Source organism: Rhinolophus sinicus, chromosome 16, assembly GCF_057876585.1.
Source record: "Rhinolophus sinicus isolate RSI-liver-muscle chromosome 16, RSI-T2T, whole genome shotgun sequence".
NCBI classification, from domain to species: Eukaryota; Metazoa; Chordata; class Mammalia; order Chiroptera; family Rhinolophidae; genus Rhinolophus; species Rhinolophus sinicus.
The window spans coordinates 64894581-64910499 of record NC_142516.1 but is presented as its reverse complement, the minus strand read 5'-3'; the positions used below and the strand labels follow the sequence as shown (position 1 = coordinate 64910499).

General features: G+C 36.6%; 1 protein-coding gene across 2 annotated transcripts in view; it reads right to left on the bottom strand.

Annotated features, from left to right (window-relative positions):
- The window catches only part of FOCAD (focadhesin), a 274355-nt gene that overhangs the window by 194363 nt on the left and 64073 nt on the right, over window positions 1–15919 (bottom strand). For both annotated transcript variants that reach the window (XR_012495704.2, XM_019750360.3), the window contains 2 exons: window positions 11857–11958; window positions 6532–6736 (listed from right to left, as the gene is read on the bottom strand). Coding sequence is in view for 1 of the 2 variants with exons in the window: in XM_019750360.3 (XP_019605919.3) it covers window positions 6532–6736; window positions 11857–11958 (307 nt within the window). In the remaining variant the exon portion in view is untranslated. The remainder of the gene's footprint in view (window positions 1–6531; window positions 6737–11856; window positions 11959–15919) is intronic.

Below are 15919 nucleotides of genomic sequence, written 5' to 3'. Positions count from 1 at the left end.
GAAAAGCAACATCCTCCTTCCCCTGAACCCCAGTTCCTGGTAACCGCCGTTTGCTTTCTGTTTCTATGAGTTTGACTACTTTGGATACCTCATACAAGTGGAATCATGCAGTATTTCTTCTTCTATGACTGACTTAGCATAATGTCCTCCAGATTCATCCATGATATGAATGAATCGTATCCTTGTTGCATGACAGGATTTCCTTCTTTTTAAAGGCTGGGTAATAATCCATTGTATGTATATGCCACATTTTCTTTGTCCATTCATCCAGTAATGGACATTTAGGTTGCTTTCTCATCTTAGCTACTGTGCATAATGCTGCAATAAACATGGGAGTGCAAATATCTCTTCAAGATCCTGATTTCAATTATTTTGGATAAATACACAGAAGTAGGGTTGCTGAATCATAAGGTAGTTCTAGTTTTAATTTTTTGAGGAACCTCCATACTGTTTTCCATGGCAGCTGAACCATTTTACATTTTCACAACCAGTGCACAAGTTTCCAATATCTCCACGTCTTTGCCAACACTTGTAATATTTTTGCTTGTTTGTTTTTGATGGTGGTCATCCTAACAGGTGTGAGATGATATCTCATTATGGTTTTGTTTCCATTTCCTAATGTTTGGTGATACTTTTCATATACCTGTTGGTTATTGGTATGTCTTCTGTGGAAAATGTCTATTAGCATACTATGCCTATTTTTTTTATTAGTTTCAGGTACACAGGACAAAGCAATACTTAGACGTTTATCATTTATATCCCTCACACTGTGTGAACCCCGCTCCCCCATCCACTATCCCTCTGACATCGCAGAGAGCCATTACATTTCCACTGTCTCTATTCCTAATGCTGTACTCCGCTTCTTGTAAGTATATACATAATTATAGTTGGCATTCATTAGTGTTCAGCTTCAGGTGTACAGGGCAGTGATCAGGCATCTACATCATCCCTGAGGTGTTCTCCAAAATGGGACAAGTGTCCATCGGATACCCTACAAAATCTTTACAACATTATTGATTACATTCCCAAAATTAATTTTCAAAACCCCGTGGCCATCTTGTGGTTACCGACTGCTTTCTAATCCCCTCACCTTCCCCCTTATCCCCACCACCCGCCCATCTAGCAACCCTCAGTTTTTCCTCTATGTCTCCAAAACTGTTCCTGATTAGTTCATTCACTTATTCTTTTCTTTAGATTCCGCATATAAGTGAGATCATATGGTATTGGTCTTTCTCTGTCTGACTTATTTCACTTAACATAATGTTCTCTAGGTCCATCCATGTTGTTGCAAATGGTAAGATTTCCTTCTTCTTTATGGCTGCGTAATACCCCATTGTATAAATGTACCACAGTTTCTTAATCCAGTCGTCTACCGATGGGCATTTCGGTTGTTTCCATGTCTTGGCTATTGTGTATAGTGCTGCAACAAACACAGGAGTGCATAAAGATTTTTGAATTGGAGTTTAGGATTTCTCCGGATAGGTACCTAGGAGTGGAACTGCTAGATCATAAGGTAGTTCCATTTTCAGATTTTTGAGATACCACCATACTGTTTTCCATAGTGGCTGCACCAATCTGCAATCCCACCAACAGTGCACAAGCGTTCCCGTTTCTATACATCCGCGCCACCACTTGTTCTTTGTTGATTTATTGATGATAGCCATTTTGACTGGGTGGTATCTCATTGTGGTTTTTATTTGCATTTCTCTGATGGTTAGTGAGGTTGAGCATTTCTTCATATGTCTGTTTGCCATCTGTATGTCGTGTTTAAAAAAATGTCTCTTCGTGTCCTCTGCCCACTTTTTAATTGGGTTGTTTGGTTTTTTTGGAGTTGAGTTGAGTTTTTTATAAATTTGTGATATTAACCCCTTATCAGATATATAATTGGCAAATATCTTTTCCCATTCAGTAGGATCCCTTTTTGATTTATTGATGGTTTTCTTTGCTGTGAAAAAACTTTTCAGTTTGATGTAATCCCACATGTTTATTTTTTCTCTTACTTCCCTCGCGTGAGGGGATATATCAGTAAAAATCTTACTCCGGGTAACGTTTGTGAAGTTTCTTCCTATATTTTCTTCTAGGAATTTTATGGTTTCAGATCTTACATTTAAGTCTTTAAGCCATTTTGAATTTATTTTTGTATATGGTGTAAGGAGGTGGTCCAGCTTCATCTTTTTGCATGTGTCTGCCCAGGTTTCCCAGCACCATTTATTGAATAGACCGTCTTTACCCGACCATACATTCTTGCTTCCATTGTCGTAGATTAAATGGCCATATAGGCATGGATTTATTTCTGAACTCTCTATTCTGTTCCATTGATCTATGTGTCTGTTTTTATGCCAGTACCATGCTGTTTTGATTACTGTAGCCTTGTAGTATAATTTGATGTCAGGTATTGTTATACCTCCCACTTTGTTCTTACTTCTCAAGATTGCTGAGGCTCCGGGGTCTTTTATGGTCCCATATACATTTTAGGATTTTATGTTCTATTTCTGTGAAAAACGTCGTTGGTAGTTTGATAGGAATTGCATTGAATATGAACATTGCCTTAGGCAGTATGGACATTTTAACTATATTAATTCTTCCTATCCATGAACATGGTATGTGTTTCCATCTATTTGTATCTTCTTTCATTTCTTCAGTGTCTTGTAATTTTCCGAGTACAGATCTTTTACTTCTTTGGTTAAATTTATTCCCAGGTATTTTATAGTCTTTGGAGCAATTGTAAATGGGATTGTTTTTTTAATTTCTCCTTCTAATGTTTTATTATTGGTATATACAAATGCAACTGATTTCTGAATATTAATTTTGTATCCTGCTACTTTACTACATTCATCTATTAGCTCTAATAGTTTCTTGGTGGAGTCTTTAGGGTTCTCTATATATAGTATCATGTCATCTGCATATAATGACAGTTTTACTTCCTTCTTACCGATTTGGATGCCTTTTATTTCTTTTTCTTGTCTGACTGCTGTGGCTAGAACTCCAGCACTATGTTGACTAGAAGTGGAGAAAGTGGGCAACCTTGCCTTGTTCCTAATCTTAAGGGGAATGGTTTTAGCTTTTCCCCATTGAGTATGATGTTAGCTGTGGGTTTATCATATATGGCCTTTATTATGTTGAGATATGATCCCTCTATTCCCACTTTCTTAAGGGTTTTTATCATTAAATGGCTGCTGGATTTTATCAAATGCTTTTTCTGCATCTATTGATATGATCATGTGATTTTTATTTTTCATTTTGTTAATGTGGTGTATCACATTAACTGATTTGTGGATTTTGAACCACCCTTGCATACCAGGGATGAATCCCACTTGATCATGGTGTATGATCTTTTTAATGTATTGCTGAATTCTGTTCGCTAATATTTTGTTGAGGATTTTTGCATCTATATTCATTAGCGATATCGGCCTGCAGTTTTCTTTTTGTGGTGTCTTTGTCTGATTGTGGGATCAGGGTGATAGTGGCTTCATAAAAAGTGTTTAGGAGCCTTCCCTCCTTCTGGATTTTTTGGAAGAGCTTGAGGAGAATAGGTGATAATTCTTTTTTGAATATTTGGTAAAATTCACCTGTAAAGCCATCTGGTCCAGGGCTTTTGTTTGTTGGGAGATTGTTGATTACTGATTCAATTTCCCTGGTGGTAATCAGTCTATTCAAGTTTTCTGTTTCTTCTTGAGTTAGCTTTGGAAGGTTGTACGCCTCTAGAAAATTGTCCATTTCTTCCACATTGTCAAATTTGTTGGCATATAGTTGCTCATAGTAATTTCTTAAAATTTTTTGTATTTCTGTGGTATCTGTTGTCACTTCTCTTTCATTTCTGATTTTATTAATTTGGGTCTTCTCTTTTTTTTTAATGAGTCTGGCTAAAGGTTTGTCAATTTTGTTTATCTTTTCTAAGAACCAACTCTTGGATTCATTGACCTTTGGTATTGTTTTTCTGTTTTCTATTTCATTTATTTCCGCTCTGATCTTTATTATCTCCTTCCTTGTACTCCCTCTGGGCTTATTTTGCTGTTCTTTTTCCAGATCCCTTAAGTGTGAAGATAAACTGTTGATTAGTGATGTTTCTTGTTTCTTTAGGTAGGCCTGCAATGCTATGAATTTCCCTCTTAGGACTGCTTTCGTGGCATCCCATAGATTTTGGGTCGTCGTGTTTTCATTTTCATTTGTCTCGAGATATCTTTTGATTTCTGCCTTGATCTCCTGGTTGACCCATTCATTATTTAGTAACATGTTATTCAGCCTCCATGAATTGGTATTGTGTCTTCCAGTTTCTTTCCTGTAGTTCATTTCTAATTTCATAGCACTGTGGTCAGAGAAGACAATTGGTATGATTTCAATTTTCTTAAATTTATCAAGACTTGTTTTGTGGCCTAACATAGGGTCTATCTTTGAAAATGTTCCATGTGCGACAAAGGAACACTTTTGATGTAATGTTCTATATGTAGAAACAGATCATGTGAAATGGATAATATGTGTCATGACAAGAGTCACAATTAAAAAGAAAGAACTATAGGGACTCAAGTTAATAGTAAAGTTTAAGACAGGTTAGTTAAAAAAAAAAGATAATTCCACAAATATAAAATTGAAGGGCAATTGTCATGAAAAGAAAAGAAATAGGAATCCCACTGACCACCATCTCATTATAGATCAATAGGGTGGCCTGGCTATTTCTAAAAAAAAAATTCTCTTTGATTAATATGATGCTATTCAAGTACTCGTTATAGATCACATCTACAGTAGTGCATTCAGCAGTAAGAAGAACATTTCATAGTAAAACAATCTGAGCACCAATAAATGTGAGAATTCCTAGCAAAGGACAGTGAAAAGTCTGGAAACCATTTTACGTGGAGAAGTAAAGAAATTGAAGAAGGAAAGAAAGGAGGGAGAAAGGGGAGGAAGGAAAGGAAGAGATAAAGAAACAACACTAGATAAGATGTAGATGGGCTTTTTAAAAAGCTTGTTTTGATCGGTTCTGGGAAGAATCAATTGGAGATTAACGGGTAAAGTTTTAGGAAAATGCAGGTCAATTATAAGAAGTACTTGCTAAAAAAATAAAAGGTTGCCTTGCAAAATAGCATTCTTCATATCACTAAAATATTTCATTTGTCATGGGGTGGTTGTCTTTTAAAGAGTGTAAGAAATACCTGTAATCAGTGGGAAAATGGATTACATTGCTGCTAAGATCCCTCCCAACTCTCAGGTTCTTCATTCTATTGGGTTAGTGCAAAAATAATTGTGGTTTTTGTAATTAATTTTAACCTTTTAAACTGCAATGACTTTTGCACCAACCTATAACAAAGTTGATTTAAGTGATGAAATGTGTTTATCACTAGTTCCAATAGTTCCAAATAATGCATATCTAAACTATATTAACAAACCACAGATTCCCAGAAATACTCCACAGAGCTCACTTCAAGAAGTATTTAGGCTTGTCAATACAGGTTCACGAAAATGAAGACAAACATCTCCCAAAGAGCAGAGAACATACTAATGCAAGCAAGGTGTGAAAATGTGTACCCTCGTTCAAGATGTTCTGCCTAAGCATTGTTTTATTTCTCACACAAAACAAAACTTTGGAAAAGCCACAGGAGAATTCATTTTCATCAGCTTTTCTCTGCCTTGATTACAGGAAAGCCAATTTATAAGTCACAAAGGAAAGATTCACTCTAGTCATTCTTTGCTAACTCACACTTAAAACAGGTCATCTGTGACCTCAAGTGATCACTTTGAAAAATATTCACAGATTCCCTCTATCAGCAAAGCAGCGTGGTGCTCAGATTCTAGGCAAAGGGCAAGCCTCGATCATGGGATGGGACGGCTTGATTAATGAATCACTACATTCAATTCACAATCTACGGGCAACTGGGTTTTTAAAAAAAATCTGCAGTTATAGAGACATTAGCTCAAATTTATCTCTCCCTTGAACAACCTCGGCATTTTATCCATATCTCTGTTAAATATCTTTCATCCATTGACTTTGAATTATGAAAATTTATATACTTGTGTTAACTCCCTTACTAGGCTGTGGGCTTCTCAAGGGCGGGATCCATCAGGGTCACCAGACATGTTGTAAGGGGACATGTGGAAACTGGAATCTCGCCAGCACACAGCTGGTCAAGGCCTGCATCCCCAGGGCCGTATCTGCCCTGAGACACACCTTTTTCTAATTTACACAAAGAGGTCTTTTTTTTCTTCTTCTTTTTTTCTAACTCTCTCAGTGTCTTGCACGAGGAGAAATTCAACTCAAAATTATTTTTCCTGTAAAAGTCTTTCTTAAACAAAGGAAAGCTTTCATTCTTACTAATCCTAATGGACTACATTGATTTATATTTCTATGAATTTAGTTAACATTGCATATACTAATGTTAAGTCCTAATTTGGTTTCTTCATCATCTCCAAAAGCCTGTAAGCATTTCTAGAGCCAGGATTGTGTCTGAGTTTGCCAGGTCAGAGGTTCTACTTTATGTATAACAGTAATGATTGAGACTTGCTGATGCTATATTAGTGAAGGAGGATGAGAGACCTTACCTGCAAACATGGGACCATGTCACAGCACAATTGAAGGATATGTTGTTCCAATATTGATGGTTGTTCTTTGTCGCAAAGAGACCGGGGTTGAAGTAAGACTTTTAGCAGGGCTAGTCGGAGTTTAGCATATTCTTGTAACTGGGCTGGTTCACAATACAGATACCACAAAAATGGTGCCATTATTTGGATACATGAAATTTCTGACCTGCAAGTCATGAAATGCAGAAGCCAGTCACTGAGTTAAACAGAGTACCAAGCAGGGAAGTGCCAAATATCAACTTACAGTTCATGACCCATCATAAACTATGATACCACCAAGTGTAACTTTTTTTCATGATTCTTCTATGCCACCGTGACCTACTTAGACCTACACCAAACAGTTCTCTGTACACCGGGGAAAATGACTCAGCCCTCGGAGACCATAAGCCTGATGGCCAGGACTAAGAGTCTCTCCCTCTCTCTCTACTTGCACACCAGAAGGGCATCTGCAGTGCCAGGATTAGTCCTTGGTGAACATCCAAATCATCTGACAACATTTTGGGAATTACAGATGTCAGTAACCATTCTCCAGGAGTATGACACAGGCATGCATTTTGGGAAAAACTCTGTAGATGAGGTTCTATGTAAAACAAGTCCATGTAGACATCCCAAGAAGATTATAACAATTAACATTTACTTGGCAACTTGTTAGCAAGGTGCGCAATTAACTGCACTTTATGCCTTTAAAGTCACTTGATCCTCGCCACAACCCTATGAAATAAATATATACATTTATATATATTCTATCCCATTATGCAGCAACTAAGGCAGGGAGAGGTGAAGTAATTTGCCAAGTCCCTCCCCTTTGAGTGAGTCCTTCCCAATCAAAGGAAGCAGATCTTACAAATCTTTCATATCTATTTAGATTTCAATATCTCCCAATAACACCAAGTCCAAAGTCAGTAAAATGCCAGAATGACCTTTCAGATATAAAAATGTGATCATGTCATTAACAAGCATAAGAGAGTTTACTCTTAAGATAAAATATTTAGCCCAATTCACAAACCATCCATAATTTGGCCACTGCTTATCTTTCCAGCCTCATTTCTTGCTCTTCTCCATTCGCCACTTAACAACATTAACATTGTTTCAGCTCTTCAGTCAAGTCATCTGGGCTTTTTCCTCACTTGCTGATCCCTCTACCTGTAATAGTCTCCCTTTTCTCCCTTTTTGGCTCCTTCCTCTGCCTAATTTAGACCTTCTTTCAGTGCTCTCCTCTAAAATGACTTCCTGAGGGCCTTCCCTGACACCTAGCCTAGGTCACAGGCACCATACGTGCTTCCACAGGACAATGACTTTAGTGTTGGTTTTAACATCTCTATTCCTTGCCCGACTCTAAGCCAGATGACGGCATGGACCATGGATTTCTGTTTACTTCTGTATCATCAATAACAATGCTACACACTAGGCCTTCAAAGAGATGCTCAATCATTAAATTAATTGATTCAGTTAAACTAATTTATAAAGTGGTTTTACAATTAACATGCATCAATTAAATATCATAATTTTAGTTTACTTTTTCATATTTATTAAACATAAGAAATTATTAGATAACGAAAATGAATGAGGCATTATCTATCTTTAAGGGGCAATCAATTCTGTTCCCGGACTAGAGAATAGAAAGTGAAATTCACTAAAAAACAAAGGTATAAGTGTAATACTTCATGGAGGAAATGGCATTTGAATTATGCTTGACTACATAATTTTACACTATATATTCCACAGCAATGTGATTTAAAAACGCCATTAACATTAATAAAAATTTAAGTTACCAAATCTGAAAAAATTTATTCATTCATTCATTTATTCACTTGGCAAAATGTAGTGAGTACCTATAATATACCATTCACTCTTCTATGTGCTAGAAATAAACCAAGAAACAAAAATAGATTAAATCTTTGCTGTGATGGAGCTCAATATCTGGAGGAATTTTTTTTCTCATGAGCACAACAAATACCTACACAATCTATTAAAAAAAAACAAAAGGCGGACTTTTGAGTTCATAATTATTATTGAAGGATATATCTTTTATCACACCATCAACTTTTAGGAAACTAAAGAAAGCTTCATATATCAAGCAAGTGAATGATATATGTACAGGTTAGAATATGAAGCGTAAGTTAGAAAAGAGATGTAAGAAACATTGTTTCCCTCTCTCTCTCCAATAATATATTCCCCCAAAAATAAACACTACCCAGGTGTCAAAAACATCCATGAATAGTTTATCAGTTTTCTCCTACTTTGAGATGCTGAAGGTGAAATGCAAGGTTCATATAAAGAAATACATTTCCAAGATGCTGTTATTATTTGACATCAGGAGCATAATGTTGAACGTCCTTAAGAACAATATACTATTTAAAAATCTCCTTGGCTTAATCTTCCCCAATTTTAGATACTGCATTTCCTAGGTGGTATCTGATGGTTAACTATCACTTCTGTTGGGTATTAGCTGACAAGGCCTAAGGAGAAAAGGAAAACAATAAAACACGTAATCTGAAATCCCAAAGTGATTAAGAATGTTTAAAAACGCAACCAAGTGTGCATATATCTATATATGCATCCTTCATATTTTTGTTCACCATTGAGGGAGAAGTAGTGGGAAAAGACCTGGAACGAGAGACAAAGAACTGAGGCTTTAGGCCGGACTCCACAGCTAACTAATCACCTGTCCTTGAGGAAGTCATTTAATTTGTTCTCCTTAGTTCCCCTCAACTAAAAAAGTATGTGTTACACTACCTAACCGTAGAGTATCCACATCTAAAGATGATGATATCACTGTCAAATTACACAATTCTCAGTTCCCTGAAGGTGAAGTCTTCATATCACAGGCTGTCTATAAATGAATGCAGCATTATTCAATAATGACCCCAAAAAACTTGTATGAAATACAGTCACTTCAGGACAGCAATACACTATCAAAAATGAATGTAAACACTAGTCTAATCAATAATTCCTAACATAGAAAGACCTAGAATACAAGCTATTTTCACAACATTTTGCCTCCTCCACATAGTTGTGAATCACTATTTATATTCTCATTAAATTACCAGCCTTTCTTCATTATCTTCTAAACAACAACTTTGAAACTACTAAATTAACTTACTCTAAAATTAAATCTCAGAAAACTAATAGTCTGGTAAAAAATGCAACCAGAATTACCAATTTCATCCTGGAAAGAGTAATCTTACAGTGCAAAAGCAGAAACAAGGCAATTGAAATTATTCTTTGCAAATAAATATAATTTAGAACCTCCAAAAGGCTCTAGAGAAATACTCTAACACCTAAGAATTTAAGTGAAAGGAATAAGTCAATAAAAGTTTATCAATAAATACAGTCAAGTCAATTAATAACTTTTTCCTTATAAATATCTGGACAAATTTCATCAGAATACCTACTTCCAAATTGCAACATAATACTCCTTTGAAATGAAAATAGCCAAAAGCTAAATTAACTACTTGTCAACTAACTGAAACTGTGGAAAAGAGAGATGTTCTTAACAAGCTTAATGACAAATTTGGCACATCAGCAGCAACATCTTTTATAAAGTATCCTATTTAATTAAACAAATGTGTCTATAAATTTGTTATTTTGGGTTTCTGACATAGTGGAAGACTTATTTAGTAAATATTAATATCTTACCTTTGAAAATGTAACCCTAGGTGGGAGAAGAGGGGGATGATGTTTATTCTGAGCCATTCATTCAAATGCTACATGAATTTTCTCACTGGCAGATGCTTACAAGGTTCTCTATATCTCTTTAAACTCCCTGTAGCAGTATATCCCGCCTAGAGATTCTATAACTTCTAAAATTGAAATTGTAGGCTCAAATGGCATTCTGAGAACCTGTACCTGTAAGACACTGTAAGACCTTCAAGAGCAAAACAATGTGAGTGTAGCTGGTGTGGTGAATGTAACTCAGGCACAGGATTGCCCGGGGACAATGGTATCCTATGACCTTGCATGACGGTACTGCTACCCACTGCCTGGGCCCCACCAATCTGTGGGTCTCACATAAATGCAACATGTATAAAGCACCCAGAAATGTGCCAGGCATTATTAATACAAAGAACAATGAGACCTAGTCCCTGCCTTCAGAAGGTTTCATAGAGGAGAGTAATTATAAGACAGTGTCATAAACAATGACATTAGAAATCACAACTGAAGTTATCGTGGGAATATATAAAAAAGACACCTAATCCAACCTACCATAAGCAAAGACTTCCTAGTAGAGAAAATGCCTAAGCAGAGATTTAAACTAGAGAAATTAGTCAGAAAAGGTTGGGGTAAGACTCAAGAGAGTAAAGTGTGTACCCATAAGCAAAAGCACAGAGGCAAGGGAACCAAAAGCAAGTCAGTTTATTGCTGAATTCACAATTCATAAATTGTGAGATAAACAGAAGATAAAACTGGTGAAACAGGTAGAAACCGTATCATACACACAGCCTAGTGTGACATACTAGATTTCATCCTGTAGCCCAGGGATTTGCCAACTATTTCAGAAACGAAACTCCTTTTTTCCAATAGAAAGCTTCTATAGATATCATATCAACCTGTATGTTCTACAAAAACAGAGCTGAAGGGCCTGGGTAAGGCATTCCCTGTGCTCAGCCCATATGTTGCAAGTTTGAAAAGTACAGTTGTGGCGATTTAAGCAAAAGAGTGATAATAAGATTTGCTCTCATGATATATCACTCTGAGGCATGTTTAGAGAATGGACTTGAGCAGGACAAGATTGGAGGCAGAGATGTCAGTTAGGCACAGGTGGCAAAAGCCAAGAGACGATGGCCGGTACCATGGTAGTAAGGATGGAAGAGAGGGGATGGCTTTGAGGACCTCCAGGAGGTGTCAGTGAAGCTAAAACAACTGTACTACGTGGCTATCTGGTCCCAGCTGGCAGTACTACTTGATGCCAACTGGCAGGTTTCTAACAGGAAGAGTTTAACTCACTAATCGATTTCCCTGGGGAAGAAACTATCTTCTAAATGTATTGTATAATAGTTTCCTGAACATTTCTAATCAACTTTCCTAACTAACTAATGCTTAACTTCTTTAATAATAGCTTTGCTCATATTCAATATTTCAACAATCAATAAATCTGATAGGGTTTTTTTGTTCTTAGTCTTAAAATATATATATAAAACTATATCCTGCGCTAAGACATTTCTTTCCTTCAGGAGAAAACAGTATAGTCAAAGCAGCTTAAAAAAAAAAAAAGAAAAGACAAAACAGAACTCTAAAATTAGCATATACAATTCCATCTCTCTCACTTATTTTATTTTACATTACCTTTCAGGGCATTGCTGGAAAAAAGCTGTCAACTGCTGCAAAAGTACTGGCCAGCAATCAGGTCTATGTTCAAGCACAGTGATCAAAGGCTGAGGAGGATTTCTGAAAAACATTAAGTCACATTGGAAACTCATTTCAGGACGACACATTCTCAATATCCAAACATAACAGCAAAAAAAGCCAATACCACCTAGAGACTTTTTTCCAGGATATCATTTGCTGCATTTGTTGCAGAGTTGGTTCATTAGAACTGATATTTTTTTTCCCCCTTGATCTAAGTGTTTTGCAGAAAAGAACAAATCCTGAGGCGTAGAGACCCAAATTTCAGAACGGACTCTGCCACTTAATAGCTCGTTGACTGACCAAGATCCAGAATCCAGTAGCTCTCATATCCATCCTCTCGATTCTTCCATGCCCGGAAGTCATGGGCCACCCCTTCCTCCTGCTGCTCTCTTTCAAAACTTGGAAGGTTCCATTTTCTGTCCATTGCCCCAACTTGTAAGCACTATCACTCCCTCTCTTTCCAAATTCCTCCCATTCTTCTCAGAAAAATAAAAAAGCACAAACACAAGTCATTTTAAATAGTTCAAAAAGTCTGCTAAAAACTATAAATTCATCAGATTTTTAAATTATGAAGCACTATACAAAGTTTTTAGTTTTATGGCTGTGGCTTTTTCCTCCAAACATATTTGAAAAAAATCAAAGTTAAAATGCTCGTTGTAAATAAAAAAAAAAATTCAAACTATACAGAAGTATCCGTCTTTTAATATAAAAGGAATCATATACATAATGCTATTCTTTAATCTTAACTTTTAACCCAACAATATATCACGAGCAATGATTTTTTTTAAAAAAAGCAGACCAGGTACATACAAATGATTTTTTAAGACTGCCTTCTTAGTTCTCAAAGTGTAATCACCTTACCAGCAATATCAGCATTCCCTGTGAACTTGTTAGAAATGTAAATAAATTCTCAGGCCTCAGCCCAGACTTAATAAGAAGCCCTCCAGACAATTCTGATGCACTGCTATACAGCAGTGGACCTCAGCCCTGGCTGCAAGTTAGATTCATCTGTGGAGCTCTTTAAAAAATACCAATGTCTGAGTCTCCATTCTATTGGGGTTGCTAGGAGTAGAGCCCAGGAGTCAGTAATGTTTAAAAACCTCTTCTAGTACTTCTAATGTGTTGCAGGATTGAGAACCACTATAAGTAAAACACCACAGAAGTGAAAGGTTAGGTTGTTAGAAGTTTGAAAATTTTCTAATTTTTGTTTTCGCTTTTAAACAGAAAGTATGGCTGATCCACCACATTGAAACACTCATGTTAGACACCTCTATGACACTGCTACAGTTTCTGGTATTATATCGGCATCTCTTTACTTTCTCCTCAACCTCACCTCATCTACCATGCGCTGACTTCACACACCGGCACAGGCTAGTTATTTCCCCCCGTTTGCTACGGCACAGCCTATTTCTACTGATCGGATTTCTTCCATTGTTAAGGGATCACTCCAAGCAATTGTTTTTATGCCAAAACTCAAAAACCATATCAACATCCCATGTCCAAATTCCAAACTCTTTGGCAGTTAAACCTATTTAGAATTTGTTTCTACTCTGGTTGCCGCAGACATAAGAAACACATGTTACAAACCCTAAATGCCTCTCAGGTATGTCACATCCTGAACTTCTTAGATTGAGAGCTCAGTAGGTCATGTTCAAGAAAACATGAATGAAAGGAACAGAGCAGCAATTGCAATTATTTTACCTATAGCTTATTCTTCTGATAAGTACCATATTGAAATGAGGAGAATCTGATATGACCATCTATTAATCCTCCAGTGAATGGCGGCATTTGTGATGATTTAAGAAGAAAATCTAAAAAGTTACCACGTAGTTTTTGTATGATCATAAGGCCCTGAAGTGTTTTCAATACTCTTCCCTTGTAAGTCATCCCTTACCCTTTCCCACTCCTCACCCCCAGGAATGTTAAGGATCTATTCCCGTTTTTTAAAACAGTTTTGTCCAAATTAAATCAGGTCAACAAATATAAGTGATAGTAATTTCTTTTTTTTTAATTAAATTTATTGGGGTGATAATTGTTAGTAAAATTACATAGATTTCAGGTGTACAATTCTGTATTACATCATCTATAAATCCCATTGTGTGTTCATCACCCAGAGTCAGTTCTCCTTCCATCACCATATATTCGATCCCCCTTACCCTCATCTCCCACCCCCCACCCCCCGCCCCCGTTACCCTCTGGCAAGTGATAGTAATTTTAAAGTAAGTTTTGAAATGATGCATATATGGCAAACAACTCTATTATAATTCAGCTTCTACTTCACTGGGATGGTGGGAACCACTAGCTTTTTGCTTGAAGCTAAAGTCCTGTTTCGCTAGCTATTGGATTCAGCAAATTCTATTTAGTATCTCAGACTTAAATTCTAAAGATGAGATTAAGTAGACTAGATGAGATAGTAGGACAAGGATTATCAGATTAATTACTGATTTAGACATCTGGATAATTAACTTTTCCAGAGAACTGATTATGTCAGATCCAAGTGGAAATATTATAGGGAACATATATTGATTCCAAAAAACTGAAAACCTTAAGGTAGAAGGGAAGTCCAAAATAAGAACATTGAATCTTACTGTTAATTAACATTTGATTACTAATATTATACTATTTCAACCGAGTACAACCAACCTAAACTCAATTATAATTGCCAAAATTGTTTTAATACTTTAAGCATAATGAAGCAAAGAGCTAAATTTTCCCTTATGAATCATTAAATTGGTATGTAAATACACATAAAATACATAAAGCCTTATGCTTAAGTAATAGAATCGATGCCTTTTCTAATTGTGCAACTGCCGTGTGTGAGGGTTTCTCAGTCTTGGCCCTCATGACATTTGGGACGAGATAATGCTTTGTTGTGGGGGTTATCCAATGCACTACTAGCAGCATTTCTGGCCTCTATTCACTGGATGCTAATAGCATTCACCCTAGTTGTGTCAATAAAAAATGTCTCCAGATATTACCAAATGTCCCCGGGGGGGGAGGGGGTAAAAGTGCCCTGGTTAAGAACCCCTGCACGAGGTAAAATGACAAGCACTACTAAAGGCACAAAACTGATTAAAACGTGCTACGAGCCCCAAGTTATTCAAAAAGACTACGATTCTACCTTCACCATTCTTTACACTGAACCAAAAGCAATCAATCAATCAATCATGCTCAAAATTTTAAGCTTCTTATGGAAATATAGTCATCAAATATTAACATTAGGTATACAAGAATAACAAATACAGTAGACACTAGAAGAATTAAAATGGAAAACATATGCAAAATTATGCCTTTGCAAAATATAGAATCATGTTCCAAAATAAATAAACAGCATTAAATAATGTACATACTAATGTAGGTATGATAGAAAAGAGTTATTTTCCTATTTAAAATATAATTCGAGCATCTAAAATGTCATAAGGCTAAGTATAGTTCACTCTTGATGCATTCAAGGATTGATTATTAAATTTATGGATTATTCAAGAGTTTTCTTTCTTCCTCTCATTCACTGCTTGTTAGCCATCCCACTTCTTTCAAGTACATAGAACTAGGAATGGTCACATAAATGAAGGCTGCACAATTTAAACAAATCAGCTGCGTTCTTCATTAGAAGCGTTGTTGATCGAAAACAGAAATAATGTGGTACAAAAGAACATGAAAACAAAATCTGGGTGATGCCTGGAAAATTTCAATTATCTCCAAACCTGCTATCCAAGTTACAGAGTAAGCTGACTATAACACTTCATTTAAAATGATAGATGGGTTGGGCCGGCCCAGTGGCTCAGGCGGTTGACGCTCCGTGCTCCTAACTCCAAAGGCTGCCGGTTCGATTCCCACATGGGCCAGTGGGCTCTCAACCAAAAGGTTGCCGGTTCAGCTTCTCGAGTCCCGCAAAGGATGGTGGACAGCACCCCCTGCAACTAAGATTGAACATGGCACCCTGAGCTGAGCTGCCACTGAGCTCCCGCATGGCTCAGCTGATTGGAGTGTGTCCTCTCAA